The 20,976-nt window shown below is 49.3% G+C and overlaps 1 protein-coding gene across 1 annotated transcript in view; it reads left to right on the forward strand.

Moving 5' to 3' along the window:
• Positions 1-1,458, forward strand: part of OTX1 (orthodenticle homeobox 1) — a 2,330-nt gene extending 872 nt beyond the window's left edge. Inside the window, exon 3 of the mRNA XM_010574741.1 lies at positions 700-1,458. Within this exon, the coding sequence (XP_010573043.1) occupies positions 700-1,458 (759 nt within the window). The remainder of the gene's footprint in view (positions 1-699) is intronic.
• The last annotated feature ends 19,518 nt before the right edge of the window (positions 1,459-20,976 follow it).

Here is a 20,976-nt window from a genome sequence, read left to right on the forward strand (position 1 = left end):
GGGGGGGGATCCCGCGCCGCTGTGGGTTGGGGGGATGCGGGGGCACCCCGGCTCGGCTGGCGCCGCTCGGACCCGGTCCTCCATCCACGCTCATCCCTGTTTCCTCGGGGCTGGGATGCGCACAGGCTCCCGGCCATTTGTCCGTCCCGCCGTGGGGGCATCCAGGCAAAGGGGGGGCTTTTATTTTTCTTTTTTATCCTCTTTCATTAATTTTATTTTTTTTAATATTTTTCTGTCCCTTTCCACCTGCCCCAGGGTATAGCGGCCCCGCTAGCTGGAGATTTCCCAGGGGTGCTCCCTCCGGCGCTGCTCCCCGGATGATGATGCCCAGCGGGGTGGGATATGCAGGCAGCACCCCATGTAGGATCTGTCCCCCAAACCCATGTTTTGTCACTGCGCCGGGGACATGCACGAGCCGGGGACACCCCAGACACTGGCCCTGGGCATCCTTGCTTGGGGTGGGATGCAGGGTGGCCCGGGTGCCAGGCGGGGCAGGTTTTTTTACGGTGTGCGGGGGTGTGCAGTGCTAATGGCTGGGCGTGGGTGCTGGGAGAACTGGTGCCGGGGTGAGGTTGGTTGGGTGCTCCCGCGGTGAGGAGGGGTGGCGGGACGAGCGGAAGGGCTTTGGGGCCCTCGCTCGCCCCGCCGCCCCTCCTCACCCCGCTGCTCATCCCCGTGCACACCATTTTCTCACTCCAGGTCTGGTTCAAGAACCGCCGTGCCAAGTGCCGGCAGCAGCAGCAGAGCGGCGGCGGGGCTAAGAGCCGTCCGGCCAAGAAGAAATCCTCGCCGGCTCGCGAGAGCTCGGGTTCGGAGAGCAGCGGGCAGTTCACGCCACCGGCAGCGGCCTCCAGCTCGGCCTCTTCTTCCTCCTCCAGCTCAGCCTCGTCGGCCCCGGCGGGCGCCCCGGCTTCTCTCAGCACCCCGGCGTCGTCCATCTGGAGCCCGGCTTCGATCTCTCCTGGCGCGGCACCGGCAGGGGTGACGGTGCCTGAGCCCCCGCCACCGGGCCCCCCGGCCCGCACGCAAACGGCCGGCCCCGCCGCCGCCGCCGCCTCCGCCAGCTACCCCGTCTCCTACGGCCAAGGCGGGGGGTACGGGCAGGGTTACCCCGCGCCACCCTCCTCGTCCTATTTCGGGGGCGTGGATTGCAGCTCCTACCTGGCGCCCATGCACTCCCACCACCATCCTCACCAGCTCAGCCCCATGGGGCCCTCCTCGGTGCCCGGCCACCACCACCACCACCCGCTGAGCCAGAGCTCTGGCCACCATCACCATCACCACCACCACCACCACCATCAGGGTTACGGCGGCACCGGGCTGCCCTTCAACTCCTCTGACTGCCTGGACTACAAGGAGCCTGCCGCTGCCGCCGCCGCCTCCTGGAAGCTCAACTTCAACTCCCCTGACTGCCTCGACTACAAGGACCAGGCGTCCTGGCGCTTCCAGGTCTTGTGAGGGGCCGACCACCGTTCCCCCAAGTCGCCACGTACCCCCCACCCGGGGTCTCCCCGCCGCCTCTCGGGCAGGACTCTGGCTCCGGCTCTTCCTCCTCCTCCTCCTCCCCCCTATTCATTAGCAATGGCGATGCCCCGGGAGGGGTCCTGCCACCCCCATCTCTACTGACTGATATTTATTTGCTTCCTGCACCCCTCCAGTGGGTTTATTATAATTATTATTTTTTTAAACACAACAGAAGAGGAGTTTAAAAAAAAAATAAAATAAAATAAAAAGCCTAGCGCCCCCCCTGCTGCCACCCTGGGCAGAGGCGCAGGCTGGCTCCTGCCCTGCTGGTGCCCCCTCCACTTCATGCGGGGGGGCCTCACCCCCCACCCCGGGTGCAGGAGCCCCCGGCTTGCCGGTCCTGTACAGCCTCTTGCTGCTGGGAGCAGCGGGAACGATGTAAATACTAGGTCCGTTCCAGTGACCGTGATTATTTTTAGTTGATGCTGTTGGGTTGGCATTTATCTAGAGTCTAACATGGAACAGAACTTAAAAAAAAAAAAAAATTTTATTTTAATTTTCTTCCCTAAAAACAAATCTCTCCCCGTCTCGCGTCCTCTGTCCGTCCTCTGCGCAAGCTCGGTCGCGCCGTCCTGGGGCTGGGGGGTGGGCAGCAGCCCAGGGGGGTGCCCAGAGGGGAGGCAAAGGGGGAGGGAAGTGCTGCCCAGCTGATCCGCAACCTGCAGACCAAAAAAACCAAAACTTTTGGAAAAAAATTTAAAAAATAATAAAAAGGAAAGAAAAAAAGCAGAAAAAAAAAGTTTTGGTTTATTTTTTGGGGGGAGGGTTGCAGGGGGAAGCAGCTCTGCTTTGGGGTTGGGGGGCATGACTTTTTGGGGGTGTGTTTTTTGGTTTGGTGGGTTTTGTTTTGGGTTTGTTTTTTTTTTAGTCCCTTCTGTCGGTTGGTGTGTTTTTGCAGGTCCGGGCTGCAGCCCTGTGTGCCTGGCTGCCTTACCCGACCCAGGCTGGTGCTTTCCAGCAGCTTTGCCCCGCAGGGGGAGAGGGATCATGTACGTGTGATTTTTGATGCCGTAACCCCACGCTTACCCCTTCAACTGTAAGGCAACCCCCCCCTCTTTTCCCCCACCCCAATAAAATCCAAACTAATAAACGTGGTGTTTTGTCCTCCTTCCTCCCCCCCCCCCGCCTCCTCTTCCCCAGGAAACTTCCTTGGGGGGAGCGAGGCACTGGGAAATACTTCCTGGGGGTTACTAGCAGGATGGGGTGGGTGTGTGATGAGTTCACGAATGCTCTGGAGGGGGGAGACCCACTGCTGCCTCTGTGGGTGTGGGCTGGGGACCTGCTTTTATGTTAATTGACGCTCTTAATTGGTTACTGATTTATTGCTGCACTGCGGTGCCAGTGGGACCCATAGGATGGGCAAACGCTGTCTGAAACAGCGACACCCCCCCACACCTGGTGGGGCAGCCCCACAGACTCCGGACCCACGGGTGGTGGTGGGGTGCAAGGGCCACTCAGACATAAAGCCACGCAGACAGACCTCTGCCCCACTGTGCAGGCAGGTGCTGGTCAGGATGCTCAGCACCCATCCGTGCTTCCAGCCCTGGCTCCCAGCGTTTCCATCCTCAGCCGCTGCTGGCTACGAGCCAGCTGGGGAAGGGTGGGATCAATTATTTCTTGTGACAATGTCCCCCTCTTTTTTTTTTTTTTTTTCCCAGACCTTCCCCGCAGTTTTTGGAGGCTGCCCACTGGTTCTGGGGCCGTTCCCACTCCCACGGGACTGGGGCCAAGGGAACTCACTGCTGCCCTGCTTGCGCCATTGATGCACTGGGGGGAGCATCCCCAAATTCCCATCCTCTTCCCTGTGATCTTGCAGTAGTGCCCGCTGCAGCCGGGAGCTCTGGGGCTGTGCCGTATGGCCCCCACCCCTGGTGTCCCCAGGCACCCCTGGGGCAGCGGAGACCATGGGGGGGGGGTGAGAGGTGTCGAGGCACCGGCGTGCTCCGGGCAGCCACTTTGGGGAAGGTTTGCATCCCAGTAGGGTGCAAATGGGGCTGGCAATGTGCTGTCACAGCTGCTGGGAAATGGGCTGCGGTGGGAAAACCAGCAGGGTCAGCCCCAGGTACCACTGGCTCAAGCCCCGTGCATCCTTCCAGGGTCACGGCCACATGGCACAGCCCCGAGGCGGGGGGGGGGCGATGGCCTCCAGCACCCACATGGTGCAGCAGGGAGACATGGGAGGGGATGGGTGCAGCTGAGTTGATTTTAGGGGATTTTTTTCTTTCAACAGTTCTTCTTCTTGTCTCCTTCAGTGCATATATATATATATATATATACACACACACACACACACACACATATATTTAAGTGTTTTTTAAATACATCTATCCATATGAAATAATTGTTCTCTTCTGCAAGTACTAGTAAAGCACTCATCACACCGAAGGGTGGCTGTACAGGCAGTTTGAGGGAGGACCATGCATGCTGGGTCTGGGTGCTACCAGCCTGTGCATCCCCAAGCCCTTCTTTTAAAGGGAAAAAGTTATCACAGCCCTCCTGGAGCTGTAAAAAAAAAAAAAAAAAAAGAAAAAATCTGTGCTGGGCATGAAGTGAACTGAAGTTGGCCTCCCAGAGTTAGTGACCACATGAGCGACAAGAGACAGCAAATATATAAACCCCCCCCCCCGCTTCATCTTCTGTAAACAAAAATTACACACACTTCATCTGCCTTAAAAATTGTGTTTCATAGTAACTCAGTAAATCAGCGATGCTGAGAGACACAGCCAGGATAGGAGCTGAATTTTGGGTTTGGTGACACGGTCCTAAACCTCTTCATCCAGCACCCCACAGCGTGGCTGGGCCTGGGGTCTGCTTCGGGGTTTGGGTGCTCGTGTCCCCCAGGGGAATCCCCCCCTATTTGGGCACCCAGCAGCACCTGGTGCCACAGCCCAGTGGCTTCTCCAGCATCCCCCACACCACAATTTGGGCATTTTTCTTGTCCTGCTCGTGCAGACCTGGAGTACGGCAGTGGGGCCGGTCGCTGAGCTCAGCTGGCGGCAGGGGCGCAGAGGAGACCGATTCCAGATCACATCAAATAATGGCTTTGCCCTCAATGCCTGGTTTCTTTTTTTTTTTTTTTTTTGTTGCATTTCTCCTAGCCTTGGTGTTTCTTTGAAGGTTGACAAGCACGACTACGAGCAGGAACAGCCGGTTTGCTGGAAAACAGCTAAAATTGCTTATATTTTTTCTTATATCGTGTAGAACCCCCTGGAAAAACAGCGGGGTGACTAACCAGTGCAATGCCTGCCGGTGAGCCGAGCGTGGTCAGGCCTCGTCCTCCCTCTGCCATCTGTGGGTTGGTGCCAGCAGTGTGGGCAAGACGCAACTTGTGCCCGTTGGTGGGTGAGCGTGGGCCAGGGAGGGTCGTGCCTGGGTTTGAGGGGAGGGGGCCCAGCACCCTTCCCATTTTGCTAGCAGCACGCCCACACTGCTGGGGCTTGGGCGGCCGAGCAAACATCTCCCACCGTGGGCTTCCCCGAGGCTCGAACAGGCGCTGCCGTCCCGAGCACAAGTCTTGGCAGGTAAAGCAGCACGCCGCGGCGGCACTCGCTGTCTGGTGCCCAGCTCCAGGAGCAGGCGCCGGCAGGATCGGGGGGCTTTTTTGGGCAGCCCAGCTGTGAAACAGCCACCTGGGAGTCTCGGGTGCCTCACGTCCCAAGCGAGAAGGCTGTTGGGTGCACGGCTATGATTAGTATTATGCATTTTTAAATAGCATTTGCTGCTGCATCATGGTGCTGCACTGAGCACACCAGCAGCCCAGGGGCTGGTGCCGTGGTGCCAAGATGCCGGTTTACCCACCACAAGCCCAGTGAAGCTCCTGTCTCTCGTCCTGGAGCCGGCAGCTGCCTCCGCACATAGGTGCCTGCTCCAAAGGCACGTGGTGCTTTCCTGCCTGTAAGTCAAGGGCCAGGATTTGGGGGTGGGGAAGAGGGGCAAAGGGGGAGAATACTACCTAGCTTGGGCTGTCGTTATTTTTTATGCTTGGTGCTTCACAGACCTGAAATAATTTATGATCTATTTGCTGTTATCAGAGTACTTGCTCTGAGTAGAGTCCCTGCTTGGAAAGCTTTGCTTTTAAACCTTCCGCATGTGGTCGGGAGCTGTGACAGGTGATGATTTGACCGCCCTTAGCGGTACCCGGCCATGCAGAGGTGGGCAGAGGCTGGGCAGGGCTCCTGCTGGCTGGAGTGGCCGACTGCCGGTGCGGGTGCAGGATGTGCTTTGGGGATGCAGTGTTATGGACGAGCATGAATTAAATTATTAAAAAATTACAAATTATAAGTTTCAGGAGATGTACCCACTAACACAACTTACTGCAGTTATTTTGTAGACAGCCTTTCTGGCAGGGCGTAAAGAAAACAGATGATTACAGCTGAATAAGGAGCCATCGCACCCGACCATTTGTGGTTTTCACTGTGCTGACCTCTACATTAGCCAGTCACTGCTAATTCATGCACTTTGAGTAGCAATTAATGCACATAAAATCCCACATTGGTTCCAAACCTGTTTTGGATTTGTCAATAAAAACCTGCCGGTGTAACTCCCAGCCAAGGAACCTGCTATACTGGAGAGCTCTTCTTTCATGTCGTATGGTCGAGCACAAAAAGCTGCAGGGAAGGAGGAGGGTGAAAATGGTCAGAGGGCTGAAGCCTAAAGGAAAACATATGCCAGTTTCTAGTTAAACCCCTATTCAACACTTCTTTTTTTTCCAGGACAGACAGGACTTTTCCAAGAAAGCCATGAGGATTTTTTTTTTTTATGAAAAACTGCAATTTTAGGAAACGGCATTCTGGATCTTATGTACATTTCTAGTATCACTTCCTGTATATTTTTAAGCTGAAATCCTCTTAGCATGCAAAGTAAATAGATTATGATATACTGAAGGATTAAGAATCACTGTCTGGTGTCAGATTAATCCCTCATATAGACCATCACTTGTACTGACAGAAATATGGCTGCAATTCAGCAAAATAGCTGTACGGCGAAGCAACGCATGGCAGCGTCTTATCCAGAACAAGCATGCGATCGCTGTGGTCTGTTGTTGCGCCGTGTGCATTTCAGAAATTAAATTTAAATCTATAGGACAATAAGGGTGCGCTCCCCTCGAAGTGCTGCGCAAAGCACAGCCATTACAGGCACAGCTCTGCATGGGGAGGCAATGCAGCAGCCTGCTCTGTTTCAAAGCTCTCTTTATTAATTTTTCCCTGTTGAGTGTACAAAACCCTATGCAATGCAGCCCATTTGCTCCCTTCAACCTGCAAAGCAAAAAATCTCCTTTGAACATATTCATGGAAAGGTGCTGATTCGGATAAAGTGCCGAAATGGGTTGGGAGTTCTTCTGGTGCCATCAAAATCGCCTGTCGTGCAGCAGAAATTTAGCAGGATTTTGGCTTGTAGGGGAAAATGGCTAACCAACAGTGAGCACAAATATTTCATTTGGGTAAATGCAGAATTTTTGTTAATAAAATACTTCTAATAGCTTGTGTTGGTTTTTTTTTTTTTTTACATTGTGCTTTTATTTTCAGTCCATTCATCGTACAAATTTGTTTGTTGTACAAAACCGATTTCAAGAAGCTTGCCGGTTTTGGGTGGAATGGCTTTGGAACCACCCAATGCACCCCAGAAAGCTCAAGCTTAACCCACGCACATGCCTATGATAGAGTACAAAAATCTGTGTCCGTACATGCTGCGCCCAATCAAATGGGGGGAAGAAAGACCTGCGACGATGCTCACTCCTCTCTTCACCGTCATAAAAAAAACTAGAGGGCTGAAACAGGTTACGTTACCTTCTCAGTGCATTTTCTCTTCGTGGTTAGAGGAGGCAGATTAAAATCTGGACTCCAATGGAATGATGTTTAAGAGGCTCCGCGTCTTTTTTTCAAGGCAAAATAATGGTTATTCAACTAAGATGATATATCTAGATATGAAAATTGAGAGCATTCTTCGAAAAATGCTGCCGACTGTGAAAGGCTGCTCTTTCACAGAGGTATCCTGAGTGAAGATTTTATCTGCTGGTATCTCAATAGGACGGTTTTCAGAGCCTTAAGTGGAAATTCAAATCTGCCTCCAAGTGAAGATTGTTAAAATATATAATGCATAGAGAATTACAGACTTTCTCCTGAGAAGTTTATGGATTCATCCAAGACCTCCACCCCCCAAATTTTTCAGCATTGCATTTGTACAGTAAATGGGGGTCCCCAATTACTCGCTTTTTTGAAGTCTTTGAACGACACAATGAAAATGTCACCAAACTGCCCTCCATAAGCAGACATGGGGCAGTTTGTGCATGGACACGTTCGTGCTAACTCAGAAATAATTTGGAGGTCTAAGGGCAGCATATTTTCTAAGCCTGGTGTTTTGTCTTCTTCTAGTGGTCGGATCTAGGGCTGGCTGGAAGTTTGCTGAAGGGCTTTCTGTGAACTTCACCACCTCTGTGAGGTTTCCCCTACTTCGCTTTAGCAGTTCAGTCACACCAGCCCAAAGTGCACGACTTTGAGAGACCCACTGTCTCTGGTCTCCTGCAGGGGGAAAGACAGGCAGGATCAGGCAGGCTGCAGGGACAGGCAATGAAGGATGGAAACACGGGTATCGGAAACACCATCCCAACCCAGGGAGAAGAGACAATTGCAGACACTCTCCCCATGTGGCCTGGGAATGGAGGATGCAGCCCGAAAGCAGTGGACGCTGCCTTGTGGTTCAAGGTAAGGCACCTCTCCCCCTTTTTTAAGCCCCTTTGCAACCCCCCTCCCCTGCTGCTCTTGGGGAAGCCAGGGCTGCAGCTCCAGAGACACCACTCTTGGTGTCCTCTGCGGTGGACATGGGGTTGGGATGCAAGGGGCTGGGAGCGAGGCTCCGCATGCCTTTGAGCCCCTTCCCCGGCGCCTGGAAGCTTATGGGCAAATGTGAAACTTTAGATTTTTGTTACCTTTTAATTAAAACATACTGCGAACACCACAAGGCTGGGTTAACGCCAGCGGGTAGCAAGCCAGGTTTTCAAAGTTACGTGGGGATAGCATTTTGCGTTCCTCACACAAAGCATGACATGTGATTTAAGCACAAATTCGTGCTCCTCTTCCTGCGCTCAGTGCCTGTGCAGGGTGGAAACCCCAGCCCTCTGGTTTTGCAAAGGACTTGAGGATGGGGAGAAGATGTGCCACAAATAGAGGTTAATTCATAACGCAGGCTAGCGTGCCTGCAAAATGCATGAAATATACTTTGCCTTGGAAAGTGCTGTAGTCTAGTGAGTCATTGCTTTCTTTTGAATTACAGATGAGTAGCCAGCCTTTCACGATGCAAAGAAAAAACTAGGTGTGGAGCTGAAAACAAAGGGAAACGTGTGTTTGTCCTGTCTCAGAGGGGCAAGACATGCTGGCTGGCGTGGGAAGGGGGGTGGGCTCGGCCCCAGGAGGTGGCTGTCAGGGCTGTGTCAGGCTGCGGGAGCGCTGGCGCGAGCAGACAGGACTCGTGAGTGACTCGCTGCTCCTTGACTGCAGGAAAAAGGAAAAAAAATTACCCTAACAACTCTTGCAGCTTCATAAGGAACCTTTACAGAGCAGCAGCTCCATCTCATGGCATGTGCATTTCACCACAGAGATAAAGATCACCCTCTGAAACAGCATTCCTGCGTACAACCTCCCTACCTCAGCACGGAGGGAGCAGTAACAGTGTGATGGCTCAAAATGAGCACTCTGTGGACATCGAGTTTTGTTTTCAGCCCAGCGCTTGGCACTTCCCTTGCAGGGAGATAGCTGGAGGTGTCTCTGCCACAATATGACCCCCTGTTCATTCTCGGAGGTGGTTTGAAGATTATGAGAATGCGTCCCCAACAGCCCATCTGAACCAACGCTTGCATCCCAGACCCCACAGGGTTATTCCAGTGCTGAAAACTCAAACAAACTGAAACACGGCTTCACCACTGAGACTGCTGCTTAGGCAGGTGTCTTCAAGGAGGTTATGAGTTGCCTTACTCAGCAGCAGCCCTCATGGGGGGGCTGTGTGTATGTGCCTTGGGTTTTGGGTGGCTGCAAGCTTTCTGTGGGCTCTCCTTGCTCTCCAAATGGCACTTGTTGGAGGCTTAAAAAATACGAAAGATTTTTTTTGCAGGGGAGCCACAGCAGTAAAGCCTGGAGGTGCAGCAGCGGCTGAAGGTGGCTCTCTTTTCCCTAGAGCTGTGTCAGTGCCCGATGCAGAGGGGTTTCTGCTGGTGCTTGCTCTGGAGACCGAGGGAATAGGTGGGAAGGTGAAGGCAGGCTGGAGGAAAAAAGCCTCATGTTTGACCATTTAGAGTTCAAAGCTGTTTGGGTAGGTCCCTGTTGCTCAAGGCTCAGGGTCCTGAGTGCATCAGATAGATACCTGACCCAGGTTCTTAGATTCACGATTTGTGCCTCTGTCTGGGGAGAGGTTAACAAGAACTCTCATCCCACACCAACCCAGCTCTGTAGACCTACCTAGTTGCCTTTTTTTTTTTTTTAATACTTTTTAAAAAACCTATTTGCAAACCTCTCTGGTCACACCACAGCAGACTTGGCGGTGTCGCGTGGGAAGTCTGTGATGTGGCATCAAGCTTGTAAAGGTGTTTAATGTTAATCAAAGACTGAAGAGCGATAATGACTGGAACCCTCTTCTGACATCTGCATCTTTTCTGATGTAGCACCCTGGCAATAAAAGCAGCTGTAATAATTTGACAAGAGTTGATTTTCATAGCACAGGAAGAGGGCTGTCCAGGAACAGGGGAAGCCAGCACTGCAGTGCTGCTGCCTATGGTAATGAGCAGCTAGTCATCCAGAGAAGGAAAACATGAATATCCTGACAGGAGAGCATCCACTTGTGCCCTGGAGAGTTCGGATCGTGGGGCTTTGCATGGTAATGATGTGGTCCCGCTCTGGCAGGCAAAGGGAAGAGCGGTATGGGAAGGCACACCCTGTAATTGAAAAGCCGCTAAGTCATCCTGGACCTGCAGGGATAGCAGTGGATGGAGGCAGTGGTTTGCTCGGTCTCCCCAGGTCTGAGGCAGAACAGAGGATCCCTTTAGTCTCCTGGAGCAGGAAATACAGAGAAACCTCTTCCCCGCACTGCCATATCACTCCCAGGAGGCTACGCTTTTTCTCCTGGGGATTATCCTCAAGGGCATGATGAAGGTGGGAAAGGATGAGAGTGGGAGAGAGAGGAATAAATGGAAGAGCCATGGGGAAGTATTTTAAACACCTGTTTGTTCAGGTGGAGACTGCGTGATTCTAGGCTGCAGGAATGGCTGTGTGGAAGGACATACCTGTTGTTAGGATCCATAGGTACTGCTCCCTTTCACTGGAAATGCCTTGTTTCCCTTGGATAGCATCATATTGGACCTTTATGGCTGATAGGTATTAGCTGAGTGATAATACATTAAAACAACCATTTGGTAGCCATAAGGCACCACTGGCTTCAGCATCTCAAATTGCCATAAATAAGATCAGTCTCCAGTCCAGAAAGGAGAGAGCAGTTGAGATTCACATTTTCCAAAGGGTCTCATTTGTACCGAGGTTGGTGATCAGGTTGTTTGGAGACTTAGTTTTGCTTCTCTAAGGCTGGGTGCTGCTAAATAGAGACTCTTTGAACCAACCTACATAGTTTGCTCAAGATTATCAAATCCCAGAATAACGCAGGCCGGGAGGGACCTCTGGAGATCACCCTGCTCAAAGCAGCAGGAGTAGGCTGGGTCTTGAGCAGCATGGCCCTCAAGGCTACCCTCATCCCATTTCCAGCCTTTCTTGGAAGACAGGACTGAACATGAACACCAAATCCTGACCCCACCAACTACTGCAGATGGGATGCATGCTTCTCATCTGCTCGCCCCTGTTGCTTGAAGAGCCGTACCCATACGAGCCACACACAGGGCAAGAAAAGCTGCAGCTTATCCTCACACCTCCAGCAACTACCTACGCTGTCCCCACCTTCATCCCCAGTGATGGGATCCTCCGGCCAGCGCTGATCCCAAACCAGCTTGGCAAAGCCACGTAGCCTGCATTTGTCCTACCTGCGATCTGAGATGGCCACAGCAGCCCTTGCCCACCATCGCCCATACACCAAGGGGCTGCAGTGGGAACACGTGCCCTGTGCTAACATAAGGCCACTGGCACTGCTGGGGGGGGGACGCAGGCGGCCCCTGCGGTAGCACAGTCTTGCCTCTGAGCCACCTCTTACATGCTGTAGGGCTAATGCTTTCCTCTAGAAAACAAATCTTGTTCAACTACTTGAGCGTTGTTTGGCTGTGTGACAGCCAGCTGCTCTGGCAGGTGACTGGGAACATTTTGTTGCATGATCTTCACAGTTTCAGGGAGGAGAAGCTTCCTCATAGCTGAGAGTGGCAGCAAGCAAGGAAGACTCGTGTTATGATGGACCTACAAAAGATAGGGTCCGTGTCGGATACATCCCCACTGAAGCCGCCATGGCCATTTGCACCGGGGATAGGTCACTTCTGGCTCTAGCCTTTCACCAACAAACTGGCAGAGCAGGGCAAAGCAAATCCTCCATCTCACAGCTGCAGAGATCTTCCTGCAGAATTGACTGTGCAAGAAGGGCTGGGTTTTGGGTGTGCTTCCCTTGCGTGGCACCAAGCCCGGTATTGTGAGGGCTCCCTCTGAAGCAACGTGCGGGAAGTGGTGGTGGAGGGATGCCAGCCCGGGGGAGCAGAAGGGTGAAAGTGGGACCTCAGGGACAGGCTGTCCATCAAATGCTGGCACTGATGCAGCAGGCTTGTGGTGGTGTCCAGGTGTAGAGCTGGCTGACGGTGGGTTTGAGCTGGATTTGGGATGGGTTGAACTAAAGCCAGAGGTCAGTCCGGCTAGAAGGAGCTGCTCTGATTTGCTGGGTGCTGGTTCCTGCATTGGTACCCAACTGCTGCAAGACTTCTGAATTTCCACATGCCATTAAAAGTCAGGACAGAACAGTGTTGTAAATGTATTCCCAGAAATGCAAAGTTAGTGCTTGGATGGTTTTTCTACTCAAAAAAACCTGGTGTGCACAACAGGCTCCCCCTTACCCAGAAAGTCATTTGCCTCTGCAGTCCAAGCACACATCAGAGCTGCTGCCTGCCTTCCCTCGGTCCCGTGAGAACCAGAGCAGCTCAGCGAGGATGGAGGTGCCCCATTTTCCTGTGCACAAGCAGCTCTGTGATGTATGGTGAAATCAGGGCACCTCCACTGGGGTCGCAGAGGTCACACTTTGACCCACCAGCTTTTAGCAATGGTGACCGCTCAGCTGCAGTAACTTATTGGAACCAAAGGATGCTTTAACCGCTCCCTTGTGTAAGTCCTTAATGATGTGATGACAAAGCTTTCTTCTCTGTTTCACTCTCATTATAGAGCCTGTATGTTTGCGCTTGTGGATTTTATTGTGATAGTCCAGAGCTTTCAAATTAACTTCTCAGTTTATTAATTCAACTGCTTACGTGAGGACAAGGAGCATCTTACATGTAGCTCAGGGAAGGAGCAGTTAACTGCTGAATAATCCAGCTGCAAACCCAGGAGTCCCACCAATGTCTCCAGACAGTCACTGCTGCTATATTTTACTTTAGTCTGTATCCTGAGGCCAGCAAAGCCATCAAAAGGCTGCTGGGGACATCCTTTGAGTACAGGGATTTCCTGCCAGCACGACCCCGACAAGGTGAACTCTGTCACCTGCTCCCCAGCCTTTCCCCATCCTCCACCCAGTGAAAATGTGCAGGGGCCTGCAGGAGGCTGCAGAGGTGGGGCTGGCGCATGTTGTTCTCCAATGCTTTGGGACTGGTAGAACAGCTCTTAGAGCACGATTTTACTTGGCACGGACTGGTTTTGTATGAAAGAAATAAATAAGTGCCATCCTGCTCCACTGGGAGGTTGAAGCATTTCCTTTCCTTTTTTTTTTTTTTTTTAAATGATCTGTTTGTACCGAGGCCAAACATTGAATACTTCGGCCTCAAAATAAAAGTTTCAACAAGAACTGTAATTGGGAGGAGGCTAAAATACAGGCATTCTTGTGCTTTCATCCATGCTGCTGTGAGACAGCTTTTATTTATTTTATTTTATTTTATTTTATTTTATTTTATTTTTTCCTTTAAAGTAGAACTGAAGGACTGCGTTGGTGCTGCATGCTGCTGACTCATCAGCTCTGCAGACAAGATTGCCCTACGTATATGCTCTATACGCACCCCCACTGACACCCAACCACCTGGGGCACCAAACTAGGCTAAGAAGGAATGTCCCTACGGGAGATGGGGGTAGCTGAAGGATCTGGGGGACGGGGTAGGGTGTCCCTGCCCACATGGAGGTCTTTTCCTCCTCTCCTGCCCCAGTGAGCTTCTCGCAGGCTGGAAGCGCGCAAGCGCCCGAGCCAGCTCGGGAGAGGGAGGAGGACATAGGACTGGAGGCTGGCGGTGGGGGAGGGGATGGTCCACCTTTTTTGGCAGCACCTTGCAGTTAAATCAGCTTAAAGCGATCATGAAACCATAGGGTAGTACTTCACTCCTCTTTACTGTGGTCTCACTCTTGAAAGTGCCAATACGAGCGCCGGCTACTTTGTGTAAGATGAATGTGGATAGAGGACAATAAGTTCTTTCTTAGGTCCCATCCAACAGGCATTGGATAATAATGATAATTTTTTACTTTTATGCGCTGTGCTCAATTCAAAGCTGCAGACGAAGCCCTGCTCTAGCAGTGTGTTATAGGAGCATTTCTACCAATTTCAGCAAGAGCCCTGCAGGCAGACAGCTTGCAGGGACAGGCTTGGGGAGTTTCAGGAAGCTGCAAAATAGAGTAAATAATAATAAGCAGAAATAAAAAAATAAATCAGAAATGGGTTACCTGCTCTGAAGGAACTGCTCTCAAATTTCCTTTAAAAAAAAGAGAAGATCACCATGTTATTTACACTCCGTTTAACTTGCTGAAAAACCCAAACAAACAATGGTATGGTATTAGGTAACTCTTTCACTTTTTTGATGGGACACAGCTATTTTATATCCTGTTATTCAATGGATGAATTAAAATATTTAATATATTGCTTATTCAAGTCTATACACGTAGGATATGTGTATTCCCTCAAACACTACACCAAGTTAAAGCAACCATGATTTTTGCAGATAGGGCCCTGTGGAGACACAAGGCCAGTGATGGATCGGGGTTCCCACATCGTCCCAGCTCGGTGGGGAACTATTGCAGGCGTGGGATGCGCTGGTGTGACAGAGCTGTGGCTGCAGCACACCTCTCTACCTGCAGCGGGGTAGCTGCGGGGTGGTGGAACTCACTACAGGCTGCCTGCCTGAGTGCTCGTCTTGTGTCTCAGGAGGGTTTTGTAGCCCGTATGCTGTCAGGTTGCTGCTGGAGGTGCTTGAGGATGAGGCTTCGTGTTACAGCTTGAGCTGAATTAACAGCTGCCAACATCAAAAAGAAGTCCTGCTGCAGGCAGTGTGCTTCTGCCCCTCACTTGGTGTTGTCTGTGGTGTCCTCTGATCCCCAGGCAAAGCAGTTTGGTTCAGGGGATGGACAAAAGCCCATGGGAAAGAAAACAAATAATTTTTTTGGTTGGGTTAATATGCTGGCGGCTCCCTGTGTGAACCCATGAGCATGGGCAGAAGGCGGTGGTGAGGGGGAAGCAGGACCTTCTTGTTTTGATGGTGGCAAGCTGCTAGTTCAGCTTCACTGTAACATGGAAGCGCACCCATAGCTGGCTTGTTTGAAACTATCTATTTATTTCAGTTGTGGCTATAGGAACCGCAGTTACGCCTCGACTTTCTGTGTCACTGCGCCTGAAGACTGGCTCAATTTCTACATAGCTGTCAGTATAGTGATGGGACACCCGGACAAGGTGGAAGATAAAAGTCCTCGTCTCACCCCTTGTGCAAATACTCTTACATATCCCTGCCTGGCTGACTTTACAGGACGAATCTTTAACCATGACTTTCTCATGCTAGACTACTCCTCTATTATACTGTTGCAGCACTATGCCTTTTCTATCATGGCGATACCAAACACTGCTGAAGGAAGATGGCTGCGTCCATTTACACCAGAACACCCTGCAGAAGTAGTGTAAAATGCTGCTTCACAAGCCATGTAACTGGTGAGGCTCTGCTGCTGCCATTGCACACCGAATAACAGAGCGACAATGACTGAAACTAATAAACACTTTGCCTGTCTTAGTTAAATGATGAATAGCGCTGCAAGATAAGGAGATTCATATGATCAGTTGATTTATTCTACGTTGCGAGAGCTGGTAGCCGAGTCTTCATGCCTCTCCCTGCTAGGTATATGCAAACCAAGCTCACGCTGCAATGCCACTGCCTTATTTTTCTTCCTAGATCCAGGTTCTTTTTCAAGATACTAATCACCATTATTTCTAGCCTCATCCCCTTGTGCATATTTGAAAGAGAGACTCATTCACTTACCTTCGTGACTACTGGACAAGGGTTTCCCTGTTAGGGAGGCAGGGTGACGATCCACTCCCGGCTTATGCTCGGTGTCCTCTGCCAGTCTGCGGCTGGTGGGTCTTTGAAAACAAAACAGAAGTGATAGGAGGGGAGGGAGCAAGGACTGAAGAGTTGGGGAGACACTGCATATCAGAGCAAAGCTGTTTCATTTGTTTTCTATCTTTTCAAGTACACAGCAGCCTGCGTAATCCCCTGGCTACAAACTGTAGCTCTTTTTTATCAGATGCCAGTACGTTTGTTGACTGAGTGTCACTAGGATCACTCATTTGGCCCTGCAGTCGCTCCAGCACCATCCTGTCATTCAAAGATGCGGTGTAAAGCTGGTGTTTTCTGGAGCAATTAAAGTTTTGTTAAGCAGGACAGGCTGGGGATGTGCAACACATGTAGCAGGTGCCTGGCACTGTGGCAGCCCTGCATAGAGGTGGTCGGGCGGATGTCGGGAGAGGAGGATGTCAGACCCAAAAGGTGGTGCTGATTTTCTGTGATTTTTGCAGTTAAACCCTGTTCCCACACCACTTCCATCACTGAAATCCAAGCTGCGGAGGAGCTGCAGGGAGGAGAACACCAGCTATGTGTTACGGAAAATGCATGGATGGATTTTTTTTCTTTTTTTTTTTTTTTTGGTTTTGCTAGTCTCAGTTTCTTCACTCATCATTAATCTCTGCTTACGTAGGTGTGTGGCAAGGCAATCCATTCCCAAGGCAGTGGAACTGGAAATTTGGAGGTCATCTTGTGCTATCCTGGCTTGCCAACTCACTGCTCGTCCTGCCGTATGCAAACTGCCAAGTGCCCAGCGAAGTCCAAGGGACTTGCCTTCGGCAAGAATGAGTCGAACAGGGAAAATAAACCAAGCCTCTTATGCCAGGCCAACTGGGAACCCCTTTGGGGGGGATTGTCCTCACTTGGGTGGCTTTTCTTCCTCTGTGGATGTAGTCATGTTTGACTCAAGTAGTGTTTTACTCAAGGGTGGCTTTCAGATGTGACAGCAGTGTAGTTGTGAGAATGAAAATGTGAACGTTTTTGCGTGGTACCCAATTTGTTAACTGCCACAGTGTGAAATCTCGCTTGCCTTTGATAATACAAATAATACATTCCAGGCATAAAAAGCCCTTTATTACTGATGAGAACCTAAATAATTAAAGAAAAAGCTCAGATTTTCCCTGTACCTTTGTCTTCACACTACCAGTTGGGCGATAGCTAATGCAAGCAGCTGGGCATCTGTAAAGCAACTAAAAGCAACTCTCCTCATCAGCTTTCCCGAGACATTTTTAAGCTGCAGTAATGCAACTCTCCCATCACGCTAAGCTTTATTGGTTCAGCAAAAGAAACTAAGAAACTTCATTGGAGACCAGATTATGCTGGCTGCAAAAACGGAGGGATTCTTCTGCTCTTCGACCCCATTATCTCCTCTGTAGTGTCTTGATCAGCTTTCTTACACACAGCCTCGGATTCTGCTGAGACCTGCAAATTGCTTTTTTGGCTGCCAAATTGCCATAACCCTTCTATTTTTATGTTTTAAAAGAGCTTAAAACCCTCCATCCTCTTTGGATGTGTCTTTAAAATTGACCAGTACTGGGAGGATTTCATGTATATCCAAAGGCTTAGAAGAAGATGTTACCTCTACCGAGCTTCTAGTTTTACAGTCAACAGACATGAAAAGCCCAGCGGGGATAAAAGGAACTTAACCAGTTCTGTCTAATGCATATAAATCTACCTAAGAGCTCAAGGCAGTGGAAGTACTCAATGCACTACATTTCTCTGAGTCTAAGATACAGAAATGGGTCTTCAGCCCACATGCCACATGTCCTAATTTGATGCCAAGTTAATATGAATTAAGAGACTGAAATGAATAAACAAGGTCAGTCTGGGCTGGGCCAAGTTGAATCAATGTAAAATAATTGTCAGTATTTTCTGTCAGCAACACTGGTTTATCTTGGCTGGGGATTCTCGGCGCTATAGATTATAAAATGTTTTCAGTGGAACAGTTGGCAGACATTTTATTGATTTTTCTTTGTTTTGTGAATGCTGGAAAAATTTCCATTAAGTATACACGCTGCTCATGTGACGAAGCCAAATTGCTTTTTCAAACTTTTCTTTCTTCAAGTGTGCTAATGTGTTAATACGTTAGCAATCTAATTTAATCAAGAGGACCTTTGTCTGGAATCAAGAGGCCACAGAGCACACCTCGATGCATCTTGAGTACTTATGGGCTAATAAGAGTTAATTTTGTATTTTCAAGGTGCTGTACGTACACTGACTAATTAATTTGCCCAACACCCCTTTGAAGTTGGTAACATATTATCTCCATTTTACAGATGTAGAAATTGAGAGTGCATCTTTGCACAGAGCCACACATATTTGCCCACTGTCACATTCTCGATGCACGTGAAGCTCCTGTTGCCTTCACCCGGGCTAAGCAATGGCAAAGAATGAGAAGGGAGGCTGCAGCAACAGGGCAGGATTGGCACTGCTGACCTGCCAGATCCCACTTCTGCGATGAATTTCCTACACCACATTGCCACATCCCTGCAGCATGCCTCTTAATAGAGTTACTTTGGAACTGAAAATTGCTAGGACAGATAGAACAGCTTGTAGGATTACGCCTGGACCTGTGGCAGACCGTATTTCTTGGCCTATATTCCTGCTATTTTAAGACCAGGTTTGCTTCCTGGTTAAAGAGGACTTTTGAAAAAGATAATTGATGGTGGAAGAACAAACAGAAGTGCCATAATAGTGATGAATGCTTATTTTGTTTAATTGCATGAAACAGTGGAGTAAGAGTAGGAAATCCATTTAATGTTTTTTTTATTATGTGACACACAAAAGGGGATGCAGTGGGATAACTCTAATTCTCTCTTTACACTGATTTAATAACCAACATATACAGATATGAAAGACTGTCATGCAGTTTTCTCTTAACGCTTCCTGAGGTTTGATCAGTGATGCTACAGATTCAAAATACATGCTTCTGAGCTTAAATAAAAGCCTTGTTGAGAAGTAGAAAAGTATTTTTAAGTACATAAGCAAGAGGAAAGTTTTATGGTAAAAATCACTGTGATGACATATACTTTTGCCTTCTATCCTAATCACTGGTATTAAAATAAGAGATATCCTGATTAAAATAGGAATAGTTTTTGTTTGGGGGATGGGGACAAGTTAAATGGATAATAAGCTAAAAAACCCTCCAACCCAGCTTCACACACATCCTGACTCTACCAACAAATGCAAGATATTTAAACCCACACTGCATTATGGTAAGGAAACAGAATGACACACTGTTGAGGAGGAAACCCACACTGCAGTTACCAATGCCAATGGCAGAGGAGTGAGTGCAGCCATAGCTCTGTGCTGACTCTTATGTGCCAAACTCTGGCATGGTCACAGGCAATCACTAGTTGACTCATCCAGAAAAAAGCTGTCCCACAGGGAGCCAGTCAGTTCCTTTAATGCATTGCCAAGAGGATCAGTATGCTACCTTGGTCCTCTGAACAACAGCGTCCATACCTTCTGAAAATATTTTCCTCATTTACAGGCAGCAAAAAGGTTATGCTGATCAAAACGTTTCCATAAATAGATAACAAGAATAATGAGAGGACAAGAACTGCTAGATTATAACATATCTGACACTTGGAAGGAGAGAATGGCAATGGCCAATAGCAAATGTAAGCCAGAGATGAGAGCTTTCTCTTGTAAAATTATGCACTGGACTGTGCACTGTTGGTGGTATTTAACTGTCCTGTTCATGTTAGAGTGAAAGAAATCATGCAGCAAACAAAATGACTCTGTCTGGAGTGTTGTCCTGAAATCTTTATTGCCCATAACTTACTCTGTGTGTGTGTGCATAGTTTGGAAAGTTGACTACAGTTCTCCTCTGACAGCCACACTATTGCTACTTTCATAAAATGTCATGGAGGTAAGCCAATTTTCTCTGTCTGTAAAACATATTTTAGTTTCAAACTAAGTTCTCTGCTTTCTGACTGTCAAGCCAAGAAGAAAAACCAGACTTAGCCTAGAATAAGTTCTCCAGGAAATAAACCCTTGAGACTATTTTATGAATGATTATTTTGGTTCCAAGCTTTTCTGTCCCTGTCTCCATCCCAGGCTATGGCTTTTGTTTCTAGGCAAAGGAGATGATGACGTGAAGAGTTAATTGAAGTGATTTGTTAATCATGCAGCCTGAAAACTGGGCTTCTGTTACATATATGCAGATGTCAGGGTCCCTGAAGGGCATCAGTAACAAGGTTTATTAAGTAAGTTAAACAGAAATGTTTTCTGCTAGTCTTCACAGGGCCCTTGCCCAGGGCTTCTGCCTAGGTGTAATTCATGAAATATGCCTCAGCTGTCCCAAAACAAGGTTCTGTCAAAGTTGAAATACAAGAAAGAAAGAAGTCTGGGTATGTGCTGGAGATGAGCTTCCAGAAACTTGGGTGAGATGCAGATTTGGGACATTATCTGGGTCTGACAGGGGTGGTAGTGGTAGAAATGCAGTAATATGTAGGTTAATTGATTTCATGGGTTTGGTGTGACTAGTTGGTACAAAGACGTAAAGCCAAGGCAGACAACAAAAGACTCTGGGAAAGAAGAAAGAGCAGTCGTGAATACTCTTGCTGAACATCTGCAAAGTCCCGTCATGGTGTCTTACAAAGATTAAGGGAACCACTGCTACCCAGAAGATAGCAGAGCCTGGGAATACTTGAATTCATGCAGGCCAAGTGCACAAGCGGTGCTACTGGCTTTGTGTGACTTTCAATTAACTTGTACAGATAAGGTTATGGCGGTTTTATTGCAAGATTAATGACACTGAACACTGATGCTCAATTTGCAAAGAACAGATTGATTTTAGGTTGGAAGGGAGCTCTGGAGGTGATCTGGCCCAATGCTCTTCTCGAACCAGATTCAACTGTTCAGTTAGATCCAACTTCAAGTTTGCTTCAGCTCAGGTCTGTGACCCAGCAAGGACTTGTGCAGGATAACAACAGAAATGAACCATCGGCACTGGCGAGCATTTGGAAGGTCAG

Source organism: Haliaeetus leucocephalus, unplaced genomic scaffold (assembly GCF_000737465.1).
Source record: "Haliaeetus leucocephalus isolate CR32 unplaced genomic scaffold, Haliaeetus_leucocephalus-4.0 Scaffold450, whole genome shotgun sequence".
Taxonomy (NCBI): Eukaryota; Metazoa; Chordata; class Aves; order Accipitriformes; family Accipitridae; genus Haliaeetus; species Haliaeetus leucocephalus.